At 41.8% G+C, this 21,843-nt stretch overlaps 1 protein-coding gene across 1 annotated transcript in view; it reads left to right on the forward strand.

Annotated features, from left to right (window-relative positions):
• The first annotated feature begins 1,329 nt into the window (after positions 1-1,329).
• CysRS-m (cysteine--tRNA ligase-like protein, mitochondrial) overlaps positions 1,330-21,843 on the forward strand; it is a 245,783-nt gene continuing 225,269 nt past the window's right edge. The window contains exons 1-3 of the mRNA XM_080281646.1: positions 1,330-1,399; positions 2,635-2,732; positions 15,949-16,037. Of these exons, the coding sequence (XP_080137772.1) occupies positions 1,330-1,399; positions 2,635-2,732; positions 15,949-16,037 (257 nt within the window). The remainder of the gene's footprint in view (positions 1,400-2,634; positions 2,733-15,948; positions 16,038-21,843) is intronic.

Here is a 21,843-nt window from a genome sequence, read left to right on the forward strand (position 1 = left end):
ATCTCTCCTTATCCAAACATCTTCGAACCCTTCCATTTCTGATAATTTCCATGTTCTACTGATAATTTCGTTTACTATTGCCTGAGACTTAAACTTTACCTTCAATGGCCTTGCCCCTCCTTCTTCGTACTTTCCTAACCTAAACACCTCTTCAGTCTCTTCTTGAGCTTCGTTGTTTTCCTCCATGACTACTGATATTATTTCCTTAACTTTACTCTGTTCGTCTCTTTCTCTTTCTGATCTTATTGTCATACGTTATTCTTTAACTCCTGAAATTATTACACATTTTTTCATATCTGCTACATACCTAACTAAAGTTTTTCTACTTCTCAGCACCCTAACCACTTTCCTCTCCACCTTTTTCTTGCTTTGTTGTTCTATAATCTCTTTCAGATTTACATTTCCCTCTTCCTGAATTTTCTTCCACCCCTTATGTTGCTCCTTGATTTTTTTAATGTGCTCATCCTGTGTTCTTGATTTGAATTCATGCTCATCTGGTTTGCTTTTCATCCTGTCTCTTTCTTCTTCCAACCTCTTATTCTCCCTCTTAAGCTGTTTTATTTCATTTGAGGCTGATTCATTGCTCACTTTTAATTCAGTAACTTCTCTTTCTTGTTCGTCACTACGTGTACAAATTTTTTCCAATTTATTTCGCAGATTTTTTATCTCATTTTCCTGCTCTATAGTCCGTTCCTGTAACTCTTTAGTTACTGCCCATTCCTTTTTTATCTCCTGGACATTCCTCTCCGCTGTTTTCTCTACACCTGCCTTTCTTGTTTGGTTCAACTTAATACTGTACTTCCATTTGCCACATCCTCTTCAGAAAAGTCCTCAAAGTCTCTCTCGCTGATTGTAAACAATGCACCGTCCCTTTCCGCCATGAAACAACCATATGGAGACTTTCTATTTTCACTGTATCTTTTTGTTTTTTGACCGAAACCGTTTTTTTTTTTTTTTTTTTTTTTTTTTTTAAACTACTGTCTGACGGAAACACCACTCACGCACTCATTAACACAATCACAAATAGGCTGGTCTCCTTTTCGTCACTGATTCAGCGATTATTTCCCCACGATCCAGGAGGTCTCCATCTCTGTCGGCGACCTGTGTGTGTTTGTGTGTGTGTATCTGTTCCCCTTATATCTCATGATCAGCTTGAGCTATCAACATGAAACCTTAAGGGTATCAAGATATGGCCAAAATCTTGAACAAGTTCGAAAATGGGCACTTGGGATTAAGGTCAAGGTCACCAAAATGGCTGCCAGGGGTCAACTAGTTTTTATCGTCCACCTTTAGCACTATTATATCTCATGAGCGGCTTGAGCTATCAGCATGAAACCTGCTGGGTATCAGGATATGGCGAAATCTTGGGCAGGTTCAGAAATGGGCACTCGGGATCAAGGTTAAGGTCACCAAAATGGCTGCCAAAAGTCAGCTAGTTTTTATTGTCCATCAGCACCATTATATCTCATGAACGGCCTGTGCTATCAACTTGAAACCTTCGAGGTATCAAGATACGGCCAAAATCTTGAACGAGTTCAAAAATGGGCACGCGGGGTCAAGGTCAAGGTCACCCAAATATTAGCCAAAGGTCAGCTAGGTTTTGTCGCCCACCTTTAGCACCATTATACCTCATGAATGGCTGGAGCCATCAACATGAAACCTTCAGGGTATCAATATATGACCAAAATCTTGGACTTGGCCAACAGCATGTTCTGGCTGGTAATTAGCATTCAGCTCCCAAATGCATTTCTTTAATTTTCACTGTGTTCATACCAGGCATTGCTTTTAGTATTAAAATCCACAACAATTGTTGAGTTACGTATCTCTGTTATGGGGAGGAGCTGAATGTTGTATTGTGCTAGGTGGTGTTAGGTGGTGTGGATTGTGTTGTCTGTGTTCTGTCCTTGTTGAGAATGAATGTAGCTGTATCTTAATTTTATTCTTATTCATAATTCTAGAAACAGTATCTGAGTTGGTCAGGGAAAGAGAAGGGTATGCAACAGTCATCGTTGGCAACATTTTCTGTGGCTCAGAGGCATAGTAAACAGTATTGAAGCCAAAATGATAATTCAGCACCTCATTTCCTAAACCCTCAGCATGCACAGGAGGAAATTTAATTATGAGTCCACTAGCTTTGACCTTTCAATATCTTTTAAGTATCTCCCACAGTCTTTGTTTACTCTCATGTCTTTTATCCAGATCCATGAAGGCAGCATACAGCATTTTCCCTTCCCTAGGATAGGAATCATATGTAGAATTAGTTTACTGAAAGGATAAGGAGAAGTAGGTTAAGGAGGTAAGGACTCACAGATATGGTGCCAAAGAATTTTTGAAAGTGAGGTTGAGAGTAATATTGGAAGAGGAAAATCTCTTGTGATACAGAAGAGAAAGTGGAATGCTACATTGGTGAGAGAAGGAAGAGGTATTGGAATGTCTGTGATAATGAGAAATGTATGTGATTAGCCTGGAGACAGTTCTTTCATGGCCATTCCCTGTCGGGGATTCCAGGAAAGAGCAAGGCATCGGAGATGATAACAGTGATGATGATATATATATAAGGAATGTAAAGTCATTATTGAAAGAATTCATGGGAGAAAGCATTGTAATGTTAAATACTGTACTCTTTATCAACAGGTGGTGGCAGTAAATGTCATTATTCATCAGGGTCATGGATTCCCCCAGAAGGCTATGACACGGGTATCACCATATACAACACCATCACCAGGACCAAGGTAATGGTGCCACACAGCAGTACCTGAGTGTTGAATCTTCAGTTATCTGTGACCATTATGACATCACACACAGGAATTTATTAGAATAGTGGGATGCAGTAATACTTAGTGGGGGCACCCATCATCCACTCACTCACTGTAGTGGTACTACTCTGTTTCGGGTAACTTTGCACTGAGTGACAAGCCATATGATTTCGTGTAAACCAGGAAATCATTTAATATGCTGAGTGGTAACCTTATAACCAACTGTGTTCCGTATGTGTCAACGAGTGGGTTAGCGGAGGGTTAGTGCACCTCCCCAGAAAACAACTACAGTAACTGAAAATACAAACAAGAAGCCTCGGACCAGGACTGACAAACAGGTGGCAACCAAGGACCAAACAAAGGACGTGGTATAGATTGCAACATGGAATGTAAGGGGTGTGAATGATGAGGTGAGAGAAAGAGAGATTGCTCAGGTGCTTGAGGGTGCAAAAGTGGACATATATGGATTAACAGAGACTAAATGGAGAGGTGAGAGTATGAGAGAGTGGGAGTATGGATGGAGTAAAGGCTGTGAAGTTGGTACCCAAAACACCTGACTCCAACTCTGACTCCGACTCCTTGATTTCTTGTATATCCAACTCCAATATCGACTCTGACTCCTTGATTTCATGCGTGTCCAATTCCAACTCCGACTCTGATTCTGACCCCTTAGAGTTGCCCAATTATAAATATGCAATGATGACTTACACATGATGTCATTCCATTACAACCACGTGAATCGTCAGGCTACTTTTAAAACCCACGCCCTTAAAGGTTTGACTTTAATGGTTGTAGCTACTCTGTGGCAAAATGATAGTTTCTTAAATCTGCTGATCATGGTGTCTGTTTACAGTCTGTTCATATCGTTCTGTCGACAGATGGCAGCACCTGCATTTATCTATCTATCTATTGCCAGACGCCATAATCCTGTAAGGGGTGGCCATTTGGCTTTGAGTTATTTGTTTTACGGGGAGGGGCACTAACCCTCCACCAACCCACTTGTTGACATAATAGGGAGTACATATGGTTTGGTTATATGGTTACCACCCAGCGTTGTAAATGGTTTCTTGGCTTACAGGAAACCATTTGGTTTGTCACTCAATGTAAAGCCACCTGTAAAGGAAAGAAAAGCAATAAGAAGTGACAGGAAAGATGGGAGAAACAGGAAGAGAGGAGGGCATGCACAGAAAAAGAATGATAAAGGCTAAGGAAGAAGTAGACAGCTCTGCATCAAGTGAGTGGATGATGGTCACCACAACCTACCACCAGCCTGCATTTATGATCAGCATAAATGAAGAACAGAACAACAACAAAATCCTAAGTGAAATGTGGAAAATAAGAAAAAAGAAAAAAAAGAACTGCAGCAGCGACAAGAAATAAAACCGAAGGAGCTGTCATTCGCAAGGCAATAACCCCACATTACATCTACATCATGATTAAAAATTTCTTTACTGGTGGTCAGAGTCGGAGTCGGGACTTTTTTACCGACTCTGACTCCAACTCCACAGCTTTTACTCAGACTTCACAGTCCTGGTCTCTATGAGTGGGAGTAGGTGAGAATGAGAGGGCAAAAGAGGGAGTATGTATTGTTGTGTGCAAGAGATGGAAGGAGAATATAACAGTATGGACCATTTGGCTCAAGGATTATATGGGTAAGATTGAAAGTAAGACTGCAAACATGGGCGATTGTGTGTGTGCGTGCGCCAACGCAAGATCATGCAAGCAGAGTGAAAGAAGAGTTCTGGGCAAATGTGGAAATACACATGGAAAAGTTTGAAAGAAAGGAGAGAGTATCTTTGATTGGAGATACAAATGGAAAAGTAGGGAATGTGCAGGTGGATGGAGTAGCTGGTGAGTGGGGTGTGCTTGCAGAAGTGGATGAGAATGGCGGTGCTCTTAGTGGACACTTGTGTGGGGAGGGGGTTGGTAATAACCAAAACCTTCTTTAGGCACAAAGTGATCCACAAGTATACATGGCGAGTGATGAGAAGGGTGGGTGGTGAACTGAATGAATGGAAGGCAGTGATTGAGTGTGTGTGTGGATGACAGAATGAGAAGGTATATAATGGATGCAAGAGCATACAGAGGTTGGAGGAGTGAACATCAGACCACCACTTGGTGGTGGTCAAAGTCAAGGTTCAAGTGCAGTGGAGGAATAGGAGGAAAGGACAGGAGGAAGTAGTCCATGCAAGGAGGGTAGAAAGATTGCAAGAGGATGGAAAAAAGGCAGAATATAAGAGAGAAGTGGAGTGATTGGATAGATATGATTTAGAGCAGATGGGGGAGGTGGATGGCATGTGCAAAGTATTCACAGAGGAAATCTATGCAACATGTGATATGTAGGGTGAAGAGAAGACGAAAAAGGGTACAAGGAACAGCATGGTGGAATCAAGAGGTGAGACAAGCTGTGGTGCAAAAGAAGTAAGCATATAGTGAGTGGATGGGAAGCAGAGACATGGAGGAAGTTGAGAGACAGAAGAGAAAGTTATATGTAGAGATGAAGAAAGAGGTGAAGAGTTTAGTAAGAGAGAGAAAGAAGAGATTCGATGAGGAATTTGGAAGGAATTTGAGTTTAAAGTGGAGGTACTGTAAGAAAATGTTCTGGAAAGAAGTCAAGAGAGTTAGACAGGATGATACAGGTGTTAGTAGGGAAATGGTAGATTGCTTCTAGAGATGGGAGAAAAGTGAACAGCAGGAGAGAACACATTAAGGAACTCATTAACATAGAAAATGAAAGTATTGTAAGTATAAGTGGCTTGGGAATGGCTGGGAGAAGGAGGGTGGTGAGAAGGCAGGAAGAGATTGATAGGATGGAAGTAGTGGAAGCAATGAAGAAAGTCAAAATGGGAAAGCCCCAGGAATTCTTGAGTGTGCGGTGAAATGCTGAAGCATGGGGGAGAGATAGTAGTAGAATGGATATTGAAGATGTGCAGATTGGCGGGCGAGGAAGGTAGAGTTCCGGAGGATTGGAAGTCAGGCATAATTATTCCCCTGTACAAAGAAAAAGGAGAAAAGAAGTGTGTGGTAATCATAGGGGCAATTGTCTTCTGAGAGTAATAGGAAAAGTATAAGGTAGGATACTTATTTGGCAGAGTTAGGGAAATAACAGAGGAATTAGATGGAGAAGAACAGAGAGGTTTGAGGGAGGGTAGAGGTTGTGTAGATCAGTTATTCATCCTTAGTGGAAAAGTATCTAGAGAAGGGAAAGAAGTTGTATGACAGAGCTGATAGGCAAGGAATGTGGTAAGTATTAAGGATATGTGGAGTATATGGGAAGCTGTTGAATGCTGTGAAGAGTATGTATGAGGGTGCTAAGGCTGCAGTGGGTGTGGATAGGAAACTGAACTAATTTTTCTATCTGGATGTTGGATTGAAACCGGGATGTGTCATGTCTCCATGGTTGTTTAATCTGTATATGGATGGAGTTATAAAAGAGAGCCTAGGTAAGGTAGTGGATGTTGTAGCGGCCCTAATGAGAGAGGGCATTGTTTGGAAACTTCTTGTACTGTTGTTTACAGGTGATACAGTGTTGTTAAGTGAAGATGAAGGAGAACAGCAAGGCTTAGCAAATGACTTTGGGAGAGTGTGTAAGAAACAGAATCTAAAGGTGAATGTAGGGAAGAGTAAAGTTGTAGTCTTCAAGAGAAATGAAGTCACTGAATGTACAGCGGGGTTGGATGTTGAGATGGAAATGCATATAAAGTACTTGGGTAGTACAGTATGATGAGTCGGAATTGAAGCAGGAGGATGAAGTGCTTGAAAGGGTGTAACAAGGAAGAATGGTTGCTGGTTCTTTGAAAGCAATGATAAGAAATAAGGAAGTGAGCATGGAATACTGTACTATGAAAAGGTTGCTCCTTGATATTATTGTCATGCCAACTTTGACGTATGGAAGTGAAGCATGGACCTTGTTGGAAGGACGGAAGTCAAGAGTGAGAGCAGTGAAAATGAGTTATTTGAGAGGAGTATGTGGAGTTACATGGAGAGACAGTCTGACAAATAAGGAAATGAAGAAGCATTGTGGTGTGGATGTGGATGTGATAGAAAGTGTTAGGAGAAATACATTGAGGAGGTTTGGCATATGGAGAGGATGGAGAGTGAGAGATTAACATGGAGAATGTTTGTCAGTGAGGTGGAGGGGGGAAGAGCGAGGGGGAGGCTGAGGATGAGATGGAGGGATAGCATGAAGAGGTATATGAGATGGGGGTGTGAGCTGGGGGGAGGGCATTGAAATGGCGGGGGACAGAGGAACATGGAGGCGATTTATTTGTGGCCACCCCTTACAGGATTGAGGCGTCTGGCAATACCCCCTGGGGGTAGGGTTTTTTTTCAAGAATACTCCCCCAGTATCCCTGCTTGTCGTAAAAGGCGACTAAAAGGGTTGGCGGAGGGTTAGTGCCCTTCCCTGGAAAACAACTAACTAAAAAAACAAACAATAAGCCTCGGACAAGGACTGACCAAACGATGACGACCAAGGACCGGACAAAGGACATGGTTTTTGGAACATGGAATGTACGGGGAGCGAACGATGAGGTGAAAGGGAGAGATTGTCCAGGTGCTTGAGGGTGCGAAAGTGGATGTATGTGGAATAACTGAAACAAAATGGTGGGGAGAAAGTGTGAGAGAATGGGAGTATGGATGGGGTATATGTGCAGGAGTAGGTGAGAATGAGAGGGCAAAGGAAGAAGTATGTATAGTTGTGAGTAAAAGATGGAAGAGGAGCATAAGACAGTATGGATCGGTTGGGTCAAGGATTGTGTGGGTAAAGTTGAAAGTTGGAATACAAATGTGGGCAATTGTGTGTGTGTATGTGCCAACGCAAGATCGTGCTAGAAGAGTGAGAGAAGAGTTCTGGACAAATGTAGAAGTGTGCTTGGAAAAGTTTGGAAGGAATGAGAGAGTGTTTTTGATTAGTGATATGAATGGTAAAGTTGGGAATGTGAAGGTGAATGGAATAGTTGGTGAGTGGGGTGTGCCTGCTGAGATAGATGAGAATGGGAGTGCATTAGTGGACATTTGTGCTGGGAGGGGGTTGGTGATAGCCAATACCTTCTTCAGGCATAAAATGATCCACAGGTGTACATGGCAAGTGATGAGAAGGGTGGGTGGTGAACTGAATGAAAGGAAGGCATTGATTGATTATGTGTGTGTGGATGAAAGGATGCGAAGATGTGTAATGGATGCAGGAGTTTATAGAGGTTGGGGGAGTGGACTTTCTGACCACTACTTGGTGGTGGCCAGAATTAGAATTCAAGAAAGATGGAGGAATAGAAGAAGGGAAAGACGAGAGGAAGGAGTAGTTACAAGGAGAGTGGAAAGGTTACAAGAGGATGAGAAAAAGGCAGAGTATAAGAGAGAAGTGGAAGAACGATTGGGCAAATATGAATTGGAGCAGATGGGAGATGTGGAAGGTGTGTGTAGGATATTTACAGAAGAAATATGTGCAGCGTGTGATGTGGTGTGTGGAAGGAAGAGAAGACGGAGGGGGGTGCAAGGAACAGCGTGGTGGACTGAAGAGGTGAAACAGGCTATGGCACAAAAGAAGAAAGCATACAATGAATGGATGAGAAATAGGGGCGTGGAAGAAGTGGAGAGGCAGAAGAGAGAGTTATATGTAGAAAGAAAGAGAGAGGTGAAAAGATTAGTAAGAGAGAGTAAGAAGAGAGTGGATGAGGAATTTGGAAGGAATTTGAGTGTAAAGTGGAGGGACTGTAAGAAAGTGTTCTGGAAAGAGGTGAAAAGAGTAAGACAGGGTGGAAGTGAAGTTATCAGGGGAGTGAAAGATAAAAATGGTAGATTACTAGTGGAGAAGGGAGAAAAAGTGAGCAGATGGAGAGAATACTTTAAGGAATTGTTGAACATAGAGGATGGAAGTAATGCGAGTATAAGTGGCTGGGGAATGGCTGGGAGAAGGAGGGAGGTGAGAAAACAGGAAGAAATCAGCAGGATAGAAGTTGTGGAAGCAATGAAGAAAGTTAAATCGGGGAAAGCCCCAGGAATTGATGGAGTGTGTGGTGAAATGCTAAAGCATGGGGGAGAGATAGTAGTAGAATGGATGTGGAAGTTGTGCAGATTGGCCTGGGAGGAAGGTAGAGTCCCAGAGGATTGGAAGTCAGGTATAATTATTCCCTTGTACAAAGGAAATGGGGAAAAAGAAGTGTGTGGTAATCGTAGGGGCATTTGTCTTCATAGTATAATAGGAAAAGTGTATGGTAGGATACTTATTGACAGAGTTAGAGAAAGAACAGAGAAATTAGTTGGAGAAGAACAGGGAGGCTTTAGGAAGGGAAGAGGTTGTGTAGATCAGATATTCATTGTTAGATCTTTAGTGGAAAAGTTTCTAGAGAATGGAAAGAAGTTGTATGCGGCTTTCATGGATTTGGAGAAAGCATATGACAGGGTGGATAAACAAGGATTGTGGAAAGTGTTAAGAATATATGGAGTAGATGGGAAGTTTTTGAATGCTGTGAAGAGTATGTACGATGGTGTGAAGGCTGCAGTGCGTGTGGATGGTGAACTAAGTGAATTTTTCTCTTTGAAAGTTGGGTTGAAACAGGGATGTGTCATGTCTCCATGGTTGTTCAATCTGTACGTGGATGGGGTAATAAAAGAGGTACAAGGTAGGGTAGTGGATGTTGGAGTGGCCCTGGTGAGAGAGGATAGTGTTTGGAAACTCCCTGTACTGTTGTTTGCAGATGATACTGTGTTGTTGAGTGAAGACGAAGGGGAGCTGCAAGGCTTGGTGGATGAGTTTGGGAGAGTGTGTAAGAAACGGAATCTAAAGGTGAATGTAGGGAAGAGTAATGATGGTCTTTGAGAGAGGTGAAGTCAGTGAATGTACAGCGAGGTCGGATGGTGAGGAATTGGAAAATGTGAGTACGTTTAAGTACTTGGGTAGTGTGATGAGTAAGGATGGAGGTTTGGAGGGTGAAGTGCTTGAAAGGGTACAGCAGGGAAGAAAGGTTGCTGGTTCTTTGGAAGCAGTGATAAGAAACAGGGAAGTGAGCATGGAAGTGAAAAAGTTACTACATGACAGTATTGTCATGCCAACTCTAACGTACGGAAGTGAAGCTTGGACGTTGTTGGAAGGACACAAGTCAAGAGTGAGAGCAGTGGAAATGAGTTATTTAAGAGGAGTCTGTGGAGTCACATGGAGAGACAGGCTGATGAATGAGGATATAAAAGAGCGTTGTGGTGTGGATGTGGATGTGATAGGAAGCGTTATGAGGAACACACTGAGGTGGTTTGGCCATGTGGAGAGGATGGAGGGTGAAAGATTGATGAAGAGAGTGTATGTGAGTGAGGTGGAGGGGGGAAGAAGGAGGGGAAGGCCGAGGATGAGATGGAGGGATGGGGTGGAGAGGTATATGAGAGAGGGGGGTGTGAGTTGGGAGCAGGGCAGTGAAATGGCGGGGGACAGGGCGACTTGGAGGCAATTTGTTTGTGGCCACCCCAAATGGGATTGAGGCGTCTGGCAATAGATAGATAGATAGATAGATTGTATTTTCATAACTAGTATATATATGTCTTTTTAAAACTGAGTTAGAGAGCAATTTTTTTTTTCTTTATCAGATGAACAACCAGTTTGTTAATATTTAGCTTATTAAGGTAACATGAATTCTAGAGGTAAACATGAATACTAGAGTTAAAGCAGAGGAAGTTGGAGATTTGAGGGTCTGTGAAGTGTAGTTGTAACTGTAGACCCAGATTCATCTGAAATGTGAACTCAGTGGATTGCAGGCTGAAGTTGCTCTTCTCCAGCAGTCTACCATCCTCCTTTGACAAATAGGGAGGGAATTGAAGGATGTTTTTATGACTGGTTGTATTGCCTGGCTGCATTGGTGCCACCACATAAAGCCCTCCCTCTCGTGCACCAGGAGAAATGTGAAAGGTAGAAGCAGTTATAAGAACATTTTGACTGATGTGTGCACTGAGAGTCATGTCATGTTGGTAAGAGTTAAATAGGGAGAGAGAGAGATCACAAGCCCTACCCACCTGCACAGTCCCAAGTCCAGGAATGGGACATGGGACCCATAACCCACCAGCAATGGCCAGTGGCAGCAACAGTGGCCTCGGGGCGCCCTGTCAGGGCAGCTACAAGGACACCCTCCAACCATGCCTTAGCGAAGCAACTGCCCCACCATTATGCACCCACTGATGGGGCAGCCCCCTGGGGCACTGCTCCTAGATTCAGGCCCCCCCCTCCATGAGTGGAAGCTGCAGCCTGGGAACCGCAGTGCCCTGTGCCCTCAGGCACAGATTCGAACTATATCCCATCCTGGTCCCAAAAACTACACTGGCATAGCCCGCATCACGCCTCCCCTTAGGTCCACCACTAGGTAGCAGGGCCAAAGTTTTCTGGTTGCATGGCCTAGCTGGCATCAGCCTCTGCGACGTATTGGGGTATGTTGCATGACTTATAAAGCACGTATAGAGTTGTGCATGAGCTAAGTAGAGAAAAGTGTTTAAGAGAGTATGCTGGGCTACTCTCCATGTTACTGTCACACTGAAAGGGTCGGCAAAGGGGAAGAGAAAGGATATATTGAAGACTAGTGAAACAGGAGCCCCAGCTCTCCCTGTCACCAGCATTCTCATCCTCCTCGGGAGTACGAATCTAATCGATGGGTGCTGTCATTAGCCGATAGCCACTTTCTTTTTAGCAGAAATAAGTTCACATCATACATTGTGCTGATTGGATGAAAAGAACAGACGTAATCATTGACTGAAAGTGGGTAAAGAATCAAGCAAAGCATAGTGCTTGCAAAAGTGGTTAAAGGAATGTTAAAAGTAACCAATAATTTTCAGTTTTTTTTTTTTTTTTTTTTTTTTTTTTTTTTTTTTAAATAAAGTATAGTACCAGTACATTGGGAGCACAGTAAGTATAATGAACATGATGAGAAGACCAGAATACTGGCTGTGGTATTAGAAGATGGAGAACCTAAGATGGTTTCAGAGGAGCAGGGAGCTGAAAGTAAAGCCAAAGAGGAATGTGGGAGGGATGTAGGAAATCTGTGGTGGTGGAGGGAAGGCAGGAAGGATATTATGGACTACAAAGGAAGTACCAATATGTCTATCTATATTAGCCAGATACCTTAATTGTAAAAGAGGTGACTGCATGCAGATTGCCTCCAAGTCACATTGTCCTCTTCCATCAGGCTGCCATCCCTCCAACTCATACCACCCTCACTCATATACCTCTCAGCCCTCCTCCATCTCATTCTGTCTCTCACTCCACCTCACCCTTGTGTTCCTATTGTCCCATTTCTCCAATTGGCCAGACCATCGTAGGCTATGTACCCTTCCACCCTCCCCCCCCTCCATCTCATCCTCAGTCTCCCAGTCTACCTGATTCTTATATGCTCTCCAAGTCACTCTCATTTTCCTATCTCCAAATGGCCAAACCATCTTAGGGTAATTTTAACACCTTCCTGCATATTGCATTACACAAATCTAGTTTACATGATTTCCATATGGCCAGCAGATACAGTATCTTCATTCCATTTACACGTAACTTGATCCCATGGCAATATACATGGAAAAGTCATCAAAGTTATGAAAATTGAGAACTGTGTTCCCTTTAGTGCTAGTAAGGGTTAGTTTACTAAGTTTAGTGCGCATTAACTGTCATTGTATGTGAAAAATGCCCATTATTTGTCACCTATTATGCTGAAGTTTGGTGAATTGTTAATTATGCACTACTATGTATCATTCATGTACCTGAGGAAGAAAGTTTTCTGGAGGTCCAAAATAGGGAAAATTCTGCATTTGTTTTCTTGGATGGTTCTTAAGACTTTTTACAATGATTCCATTTACAAGGTATCTTATTACAAGAGAAGGTAGAGAACAAAGAAATATAGATTACTGTAGGTAGAAGACAGATAAGGTGGCTGTAAGAGAAGTTAAAAATAAAGCAAATTAAGATTTTGGTAGGAGACTACAGGATTTGTAATTTGATCAGAATGTTAGTGCAGTACAGGAATTAAGAAGCAGTATAACAAGATCACAAGAGACACTAGATGCAGGAATACTGTAGTGAGAATTTGGGGAAACTCTGTTACAGGTAAGTATAATTAATGTCATAACTGAAAGTTGTTGAGCAAGTGTAAGGGGATGACAGACACTTTTCCATCATAATAGACAGTAAGGTAATAAGTGTGGGTGATATAATGTATCACCCGTGTTTCCTGTATGTAGAGGGATGCAAACTATTGACTTGGATTGCGCAGTGCTCCGACTGGCATTCATACGACACTGAATAGAGAGCAGTACTGTATAAGGGTATGGAACCTGTTCCACTGATGCATAATGAAAGTAGCAACCACAGTGAGTGGATGAACATTACCACAGGTCTTGATTGGCAGGTTTATGGCCCATTTTTTATGCAAAGCCACATCCAGCAGTCAGTTACAGGACACTGATAGCTTACTGTGTTTGTGAATTTGTGGTTAGTGGCTGGCCCTGGGCTTTAGGCCACCTGGTTCATCATTGGGATGGTTGCATGGGTGAGTTTGTACAGTATTTGGTGGTAGAAAACCAACTTTGACAGTAGGATACTAATCTTTTATGAATATTAGTTGACTTTGGCCAGTATCTGGTAGTAAGAAGGTTTTAACCCATACTGTGCTAGTGACATGGATCTACGTCCCCCTCGAAAACGCCATTGACGTAGATCTACGTCCCCCTCTAAGATGCCAGTGACGTAGATCTACATCCCCCTGTACGACGCCAGTGACCTAGATCTACGTCCCCCTCTAATACGCCAGTGACCTAGATCTACATCCCCCTCTAATATGCAAGTGACCTAGATCTACGTCCTCTTCTAAAACATGAGTGACGTAGATCTACATCCCCCTCTAAAAGGCCAGTGACCTAGATCTACGTCCTCTTCTAAAACACAAGTGACGTAGATCTACATCCCCCTCTAAAAGGCCAGTGACATATATCTACGTCCCCCTCTGAAAGGCCAGTGACGTAGATCTACTTCCCCCTCTAAAAGGCCAGTGACATAGATCTACGTCTTGCAGCACTGAGAAGTTGTTGCAAGCAACCGAAGTAAAATGGAAGGTAATAATGTGTCTTGCTAACTTCAGACATTTCTCTGCTACACTTACAACACTGATTTAGGAACTCGAGAGGGGAGTGACAGTCTTCACAGGCTCACAGCCACTCTGCTGTCTCAGTAACCTTGAAGATTGGAGATGTCAAGCAACACCATCCCGAGTCGATTCAACCAACTTTCTGGCTTTGGTGATTCCTTTTATTAGTGCCAGGAATCTTATATTGATGTCATCCATCCATCTGTCATCCAATCCTACGTTGCCTCATGAGGAGCGGAGGAGCCCGAGGCTAGGCAAGTTGGTCCTGACATTTAAGATGAGAGTGACCAGCCTCACTCATCCCTGAGTGGCATTACATGAGCAATAAGCCCCAACCATCCCTTGGATGTTAACCTTCACCGGCTCAATCCAACTGAAGTGCTGTAATTACCCACTACACCACCATAATTTAATTATAGGGTTACCACCCAGTGTATCAAATGGTTTCCTGGTGTACAGGAAACCATTTGGCTTGTCACTCAGAGTCACCCATAGACAGAAGGAAGAAGAAAGAATGATGGAAAGAAAGACAGAAGTGGGAGTGTAAAATCACCCATAGGCAGGAGGATGTGGAAAAAATGAAGTAAAATAAGACAGAAGAGGAAGGAAATATTAAGCAAATTTAGTCACCCCCCCAAAAAAAATCCAAAATTTGTTCATAAGCTCGCAGCTGCTCTGCTCTCTCAGTAACCTTGAAGATTTCAGAGTCTAGTGGCACCAACCTGGCTCGATTCAACCAACTTTCTGACATTAGTGATTACTTTTATTAGTGCCAGGGATCTTATATTGATGTATTAAGCCCATTTAGCCAGAAAAAGAAAATCCAAAATCAGCTGGCATAGAGAGGTATAATTTTTTTTTTTCCAGCACAGTACTGGTTCAAGGCTTTATTGATGCACATTCAGTAAGCCTCAGGAGCTTTAGCAAAATGTGTGTCAAACCAGAGGGATGCCACTGTTGATGTAACCCGACCCTTTCTGCTGTAAATCCAGTGTACTGTACAGTACTTGTAATTTTTACACATCTTTGTGTTTGAAGAGAAAACTAATAATTATATCTTCCTTTTCTGTTACTGTTACATTACCAACAGTATATGTATTTTTTAAAAGAAAATATGTAGAGTGTATCCACGTGAATATTCTTTTGGGTTTCCTCACAATGTTTCTTGATGTGATCTTTCTTTATTATCTGTTTCTTCATCCATATTTTCTTTATTTCTGGCTTCACCATGGTGCTCAAAGCTCAGAAATATTGAAAACTGTGAAGTAAATGCAGACCATTTTTACCACCCCATTGGCTGCTTCATTTGGGTAAGTGAGAACTCATATGACTACTGATGTATCAAAGCTACAGGGGCTTTAGTTTTTGTAATTGGTCATTGTTGACACCTTTATTATTATTTGAAAAGGCATCAGTGTAATGAAAATAGTTATGATGATTTTGTAACAGTCAGTGTGAATGGTCATGATAAACTGAGTGAGGTTATCTGCTGGTAGCAGGAAGAAATTGAGAAAGGCATCATTGTATTGAAGGAGTAATAGTCAAGTGAGCAAACTGTTTAGGTTCAACAGGGATGGTACTGTTCATTTTTTTTTTTTTTTTTTTTTTTTTTAATGTCAAAGGGGGCACAGTGGCTCAGTGGTAGAGCATTGGAGTCGTGATTGGGGGATTGCGAGTTCGAGCCTCGCCTGGGACTGCCGTGCCGAGAGTGGTAGTGCGCTCCTGTAACCTAGCGGGTCTATATGGCCATAGTTGCCTAGCTCGGGGATTAAATCCCTGTATGTAATGTCAAAATGTTTGCTAATTTTTTTTTTTTTTTTTTTTTTCCAAAAGCAGAGTTTAGTAGCACACTGTTTTTGCATGGTTCTGGTCTCCTTTTTGGTTTCTTCTTCAGTAGTCAGCAGTATCAATTTGTACATTCATATGTACTGTGGAATTACATAATTGGTCATTCTGTTATGTTATAACATTAAATTAGCATATCTCTTTTCCCTATCTGTTGTCTTCTCTTTTATTACAGCAATAGCTATTGTTTAACTCATTTTTGCTGCTGTTTAAGTGTAGCTGTTGTTTTTAAAAACAGTGGATTGTTTCAGATGCCACTACGGACGGGCTACCAGGGTCTCCTCACGTGGTATTCCTGTGGCCCAACAGTGTATGACTCTGCACACATTGGACATGCACTGTTAGTACCACCAACATCCGCTGTTAGTACCAACATCAGTCATAGGGCCACATTCTGGGTGGTATAAGAGGCATCTAAGCACCTATTCCTTAGTAATTAATTTACATATTGCACAGTAGCATTTTTGTTTGTGTTGTGTTTACCATTTCAGTGTTGACAGAGTTTACATCAGTACAGTAGCATCAAAGAGGATGTTGTCAGGTAATGAGGGGAATAAATTGCTAAGGAAAAGGTGTTATGAAATGTCCTAAAAGGAAAAGGTGGAGGCAGATGCCATAAAGTATCTGCCACTTAGAATAATTTCCGATTTATAAACCCACTAGAGACTGTAGGAAAAGATTCAGGAAACCCTGAATACAAGTTGTGTTTTCCAAATTACCAACCATTCCTATACAACTAGTGCTGAACATCAGAAGAAACTTAGAAATGATTTTTTTTTTTTTTTTTTTTTTTAAGGGAATGAGGCTTTAATAACTAATTTATCATTGACAGAGTAGCAGACAAATAAATAAAAAAATTAAGAAAAAAAATCAGTGACTTCTATAGTACATAATTAATTCCCTCAATCTGTGGGATCTCTCCCAAGCTGAAAAATATCAGTTAGCATGAATAAAAGAGTATAAATTGCATTACCAGGCTGAGGAGTTTATTAGGAGTATTTGCTTAGCTGAATGAAATTGGATGACATAGCTTGTTTAAAATACAAAGTACTGTATATCCTTCTAGCTAAAGCAGTTAATATTGTACAGGTACAGTATATGTAAGCTGGAATGGGCTTGTATGGAACAAACATCACTCTAGTAAATTTTATAATGTAAGACCCATTTATTCAAGAGCTTGATTATTGTGGCAGTACAATACACGTCCATATCCATGGCTAGATATTTCAGTTTCACATCTCAGCATTTGTGCATTTACGCATTTAGCTTGCATTTGACATACATATTATACAGTGCCCTTTCATCTAACACATTCTAGGCTCACAAACTTGTTTCTCACAGTAAGAATGACCAGAGATCATTGCTTAAAAATCATAGATAATCCCTCAGTTAATGTGTAACCTCTGTTGAAGAAAAAAAAAATGTAAAAATACTTTTGTGGCAAGTACTTTTATCATTTTGGTGTCATGGGATAAATTTGACTTGGTGTAAAGTTGCCAGAATTTACATATTGGATGTATATTTTGAATGTGTACTGCAGGAATAATTTTTATAGTACCTGTTCAAATCAGAGAGGGCTTGATATCAGAATTTTTTGTAATGTGCTAAGAAAAAAGTTATAAAGTATTTAACCCCAAGACACCGGGGCTGTGAGTACTGCGGTTTTCCTCTCAGTATGGCCAGTTTTCCCGAAATTGCTTGTTTTCAAACTTTAATATCTCTGAAAGTATAGAAGTTAGGGTAACAAATTAAAAACCATATTACTCAACAATTCTTCCTCTTGCGAATAAAAGTATCCCCAGTTCTGTAGGTGGTCGTGTCGTTAAGTAAGGACGTGAAGAAGATGACTAACTTTTGGCGTGTGAGGCAGGTTGTATTCGTGCTTGTGCTCGTGGATCCAACTTTGGCTTCGCTATCAGCGTGATAACTTCTTCAGTACTAGATAAACTAGACACAGTTGCATCCAAGGCATGTCCTATGGCACAATCACTGAGCCCTTTCCTAGTATCCTTGGAAAGAGACTTGGCATATGTGGATGATGCAAGGAGCCCATGTGAGGCAGGAATGGAATCGGACAAGAGGTTTAAGAAAACATTGTCCTACATCTGGCAGAGTCACAGAGACGACTGAGGTGTGCTTGCCTAGGATGGCAGGAGTCTGTTCCGACCCTTTGGTGACGAGATCAGGTGGTGGCCACTTCAAACTATGGTGCAAAAACACTTGCAGTTACTGTATATCCAGCACCCAGCATCACTGATCTGCAGATTTTGTGTCGGATATAACCGTTCCCTGGCGGGTAAGGGTTAATTTTAATATACTGTAAATGGTTGTACATGCCATTATACCATAGGTCAGCTTTCTCTCTCATTGTATTACACTTTTGAGTTAAGCCAGTAATGGTCAGACTGTTAGAGGTGGGAAAGTGGATCCATTTTTGGCCAGCCAGTACCAATTAGTTTTTCCCCATAAGCTACCTGATGTATTAATTTCATCTTGCATTTGTACATAATGAGGATTTTTGTGTACTTGATGCAGAAAAAATGGATTACAGAACTATTATCAGTGCCTAAAGATAGGGTAAAGTAGTAAGGAAAAGGAAAGTACAAAAATTTAGAGGACTCAGTAGCCTGAAACAGGCCACTGAAATAGACCAGACAGTCATTTACGTATCTTTCAGGGCCTCAGAATCCGTCGAGGTTCCACCTAACGAACCTAAAATTCTTTGTTTCCTACTGTTTTTCTGTTTGGTGCATCACATATATTTGCCAGAGGCTCATTCTGTTGACTATTATGTTAACCCATAAGCTTCAGCTTAGGGAAATCATCTAATAAGCCCCTTGTGCAAAAAGCATTGATTTTATTAAGTATCTCTATTTGACATTTGCACATACTGGTTCATTGGGAATGTTATTTTGTTTGTAAATTTGATGACTGATGATTGCTATAGCTGGTTCTGTTCCAAGAAGTTAGGTATTTTTCAGCAAGTTAAGATTTGTATATATAGCGAGCGCTCACTTAACATGCGAATATCGTCCCCGGAAGGTTCTGCTTTATGAGATTTTTGCGTTATAGGGCCATATGTGTACATGTTAAAGGGTTTCATGGTACCCAAGCCAGCCCTAAGTTCACCAAGTTCACCTTTTGAGGCAGTTTTCAGGGATTTTTCCTAGGACATTTACCAACCTAATAACGACTTCATTACATACAAACGCTGGAGGATTCCTCACCTTGAATTGAAGAGGTTGTGGGCTCGCTGGGGGGAGGGGGAGTGGGATTCTGAGGTAGAGCAGGACTCCTATTGGTCTCCAGCATGGTCCTCTTGTTGTGCTGGTTTCATAGAGTCCTCATCTGAGGAAGAAGGTAAATCCTGTACATCCACAATCCTCTTTGCATCTCTTCTGCCTCCTGCACAAACCCCTTAAATTCAAGGGAACCCATAGACATAGCATCTTCCTCATGCTCTTGTTGCTCTGGCATCTGTCAAGGACGAAAGTACCGGTTGAGTAGAGTCTGGTGGCGTTGTTGAATTTTCTCTTGCCTTAGCTCTTCATATGGTTGCATTGCATTCAACACAGTGTTCAGCATATCAGTCTTTCAAACCTCATGCACTTCATAAGCCATGGTGGCTTCCTGGAGCGCCCCTGCACCAGGCAAGATATTATTTATGTGAGCCATGGTCATAACTGGTGCTGTGGTTCGTGCCTCAGCCTGATCCCCCTGCTGCACTGCCTCACAATGTTCCCTGTCCAGCTCATCAGTGCATTGCATGGCATCCTCAGGCATCGTGTTGTTGTGCTGGGTCAGGTGGGGGGGGGGGAGGAAACAGCATATGCAGTCAGAGTGAGGGGAGAGGGTAGGCCCAACTGGGGCAGGAATGCTCAGTGGACTGTGACAACACCCCACGCAGACACGTGACAGCAATACGTCATTGGCTGATGTAGCCAGCACTGTGATTATCACTGGCCATATTATGTCTGTTTCCACTGCATTATGACCCATTTTTTCGCATAATGACTGTTTAAACTATAATTTGTGCCCTCTGGCCACATAATCTCTGTCATTGCAGCGTAGTACGGTTTTCAAAAAATGGGCAGATTTCTCCACCCTTGTTATATCTGTCATATTCGCATTTTGACCATTTCTTGGCCTTAAAATTTGCCTTTTGTGTTATGTGAGTTTCGCGCACTCTGATCGCGCGTTATATGAGCACTGGCTGTATACAGGAGGCCCTCACTTTATGAACAGGTTATGTTCCTGAAAAACTGTTTGCTAAGCAATATTTCATCGTGCAGACTCATTATAATATGGGTTAAATGGAGTATGGTTCTGAGAACCCAAGTTTTTCCCACATCCACCCCCCATTTTTACTCAGTCTTAATCAGTGTTTGTTTACAGTACTTTATTACTCCATCACCCTTAATCTACAACTTCATCTACAATTACATGCAACTGGCCAATAAAAAACATAAGTAACATTTACCTGAGTTTTATTTTCTGGGCGGCATGATGACAAAATAAATGCTGCATGTGTGTCGATGAGGTACTGTAATGTTTTGGATGGTAGGGTGGGAGTGAATGATGTGCGTTTTCTTTCTTAGTGGTGCTATGGTGGAATCAGTAGACTGAGAGCATGTTCATTTTAAAATTGCCCACGAAAAAAAATTTGTTACGGTGAAATTTGGCATCTGTTAGGCGAGCAAAGGGTAGTAAAACACGGTGTTCATTAAAGTGAATTTTCATTGTGTGATCGTTTGTAAATTGGAGGTCGCCCTTCTGTTTGTGTGTGTGTGTCTGCATATATATACTCTGTATATATAGATATATATCCATCCATCCATCCATCATCCAGTCCTACGTTGCCACATGAGGAGCATAGGAGCCCAGGGTTAGGCAAGTTGGTCCTGACATTTAAGATGAGAGTGACCAACCTCACTCATCCCTGAGTGGCATTACGTGAGCTAAACTCCAATCATCCTCTGCATATTAACCTGACCAGGTTCAATCCGATTGGAGCACCTGAATTACCCACTAAACCACCAGGCGCCATAATTTGGTTATATGGTTACCACCCAGCGTAGTAAATGGTTTCCTGGTGTACAGGAAACCATTTGGCTTGTCACTCGGTGTAGAGCCACCCGTAGACAGAAGGAAGAGGAAAGAATGAAGGAAAGAAAGACAGAAGAAGAGAGGAAAGGGCAGTCACCTGAGAGCAGTACTACATCGAGTGAGTGGATGGTGAATGCCCCTACCTACCACTAATATGTAATCATGTATAATTATTTTTAATAAGTCTTTTCATATGGTTATGTGGTGGAAGAGACCATGCTAAAATATGGACAAACAGATTTGCATGTCAGTGTCTACCATATTTTAGCCATAATGATTTAAAAAAAAAAAATTAGTTGGTCTCTAGTTATGTATGTTGTAATCAGAACAATATTTTTTATTGAGGTATGTCACAGTTTATGGTGTAAAATGGAATACCAGACTCCTGTCAGGTGTTCATGTATGTATACCTTATCCAACCAATTCTTTCCCCTGTCAGATTATGAGCCACATCAGTTTCCATTACTTTCTTCCTCACATACTGATTTACATATCCATCCACTTTCTTCTTGGCCTACCACACCCTCATCTTGAAACACATTCATAGAGTGGGAGCCCAGATTTAACCTTTCCTATGTTCTGGTCACCATCTGACACATTTAGTCCTGTTTCATGTATCATTTTATTTTATTTCATTTATATGTTGGCCTTGGTCACCTAATGGCAGCTTTTCATGCTGCTTGATCTTTAGCAACCTCTCAGTTCCATCCATTTTCCATGAGATCACACTCTCTGACCTTGCCTCAGGTCTTTTTCGGTCTGCCTCTCGCAACCCTGCCCTCAGCACTCGCACATCGACACCCAGTGGTCATTCTCCATCCTTGTCACGTGCCCAAACTGTCTCAGTCTACCGCATCTCATCATAACACTAATGCATTCAAGTCCTCTCCTTCCATGCAGCTACTCATTCACAGTCCAAACCCTCCAAGGTCTTGTGTTGAACAATGCACTACTCATCCATCTAATCATTTTCGTCTCTGTACATTTGAGCCTACAAATATCCTCTTTCTCTACCACCCAAGTCTCATTACCATATAACA

The sequence above is a fragment of the Coenobita brevimanus genome, chromosome 90 (genome assembly GCF_032717465.1).
Source record: "Coenobita brevimanus isolate Jiangsu-jjx chromosome 90, ASM3271746v2, whole genome shotgun sequence".
In the NCBI taxonomy this organism is placed as follows: domain Eukaryota; kingdom Metazoa; phylum Arthropoda; class Malacostraca; order Decapoda; family Coenobitidae; genus Coenobita; species Coenobita brevimanus.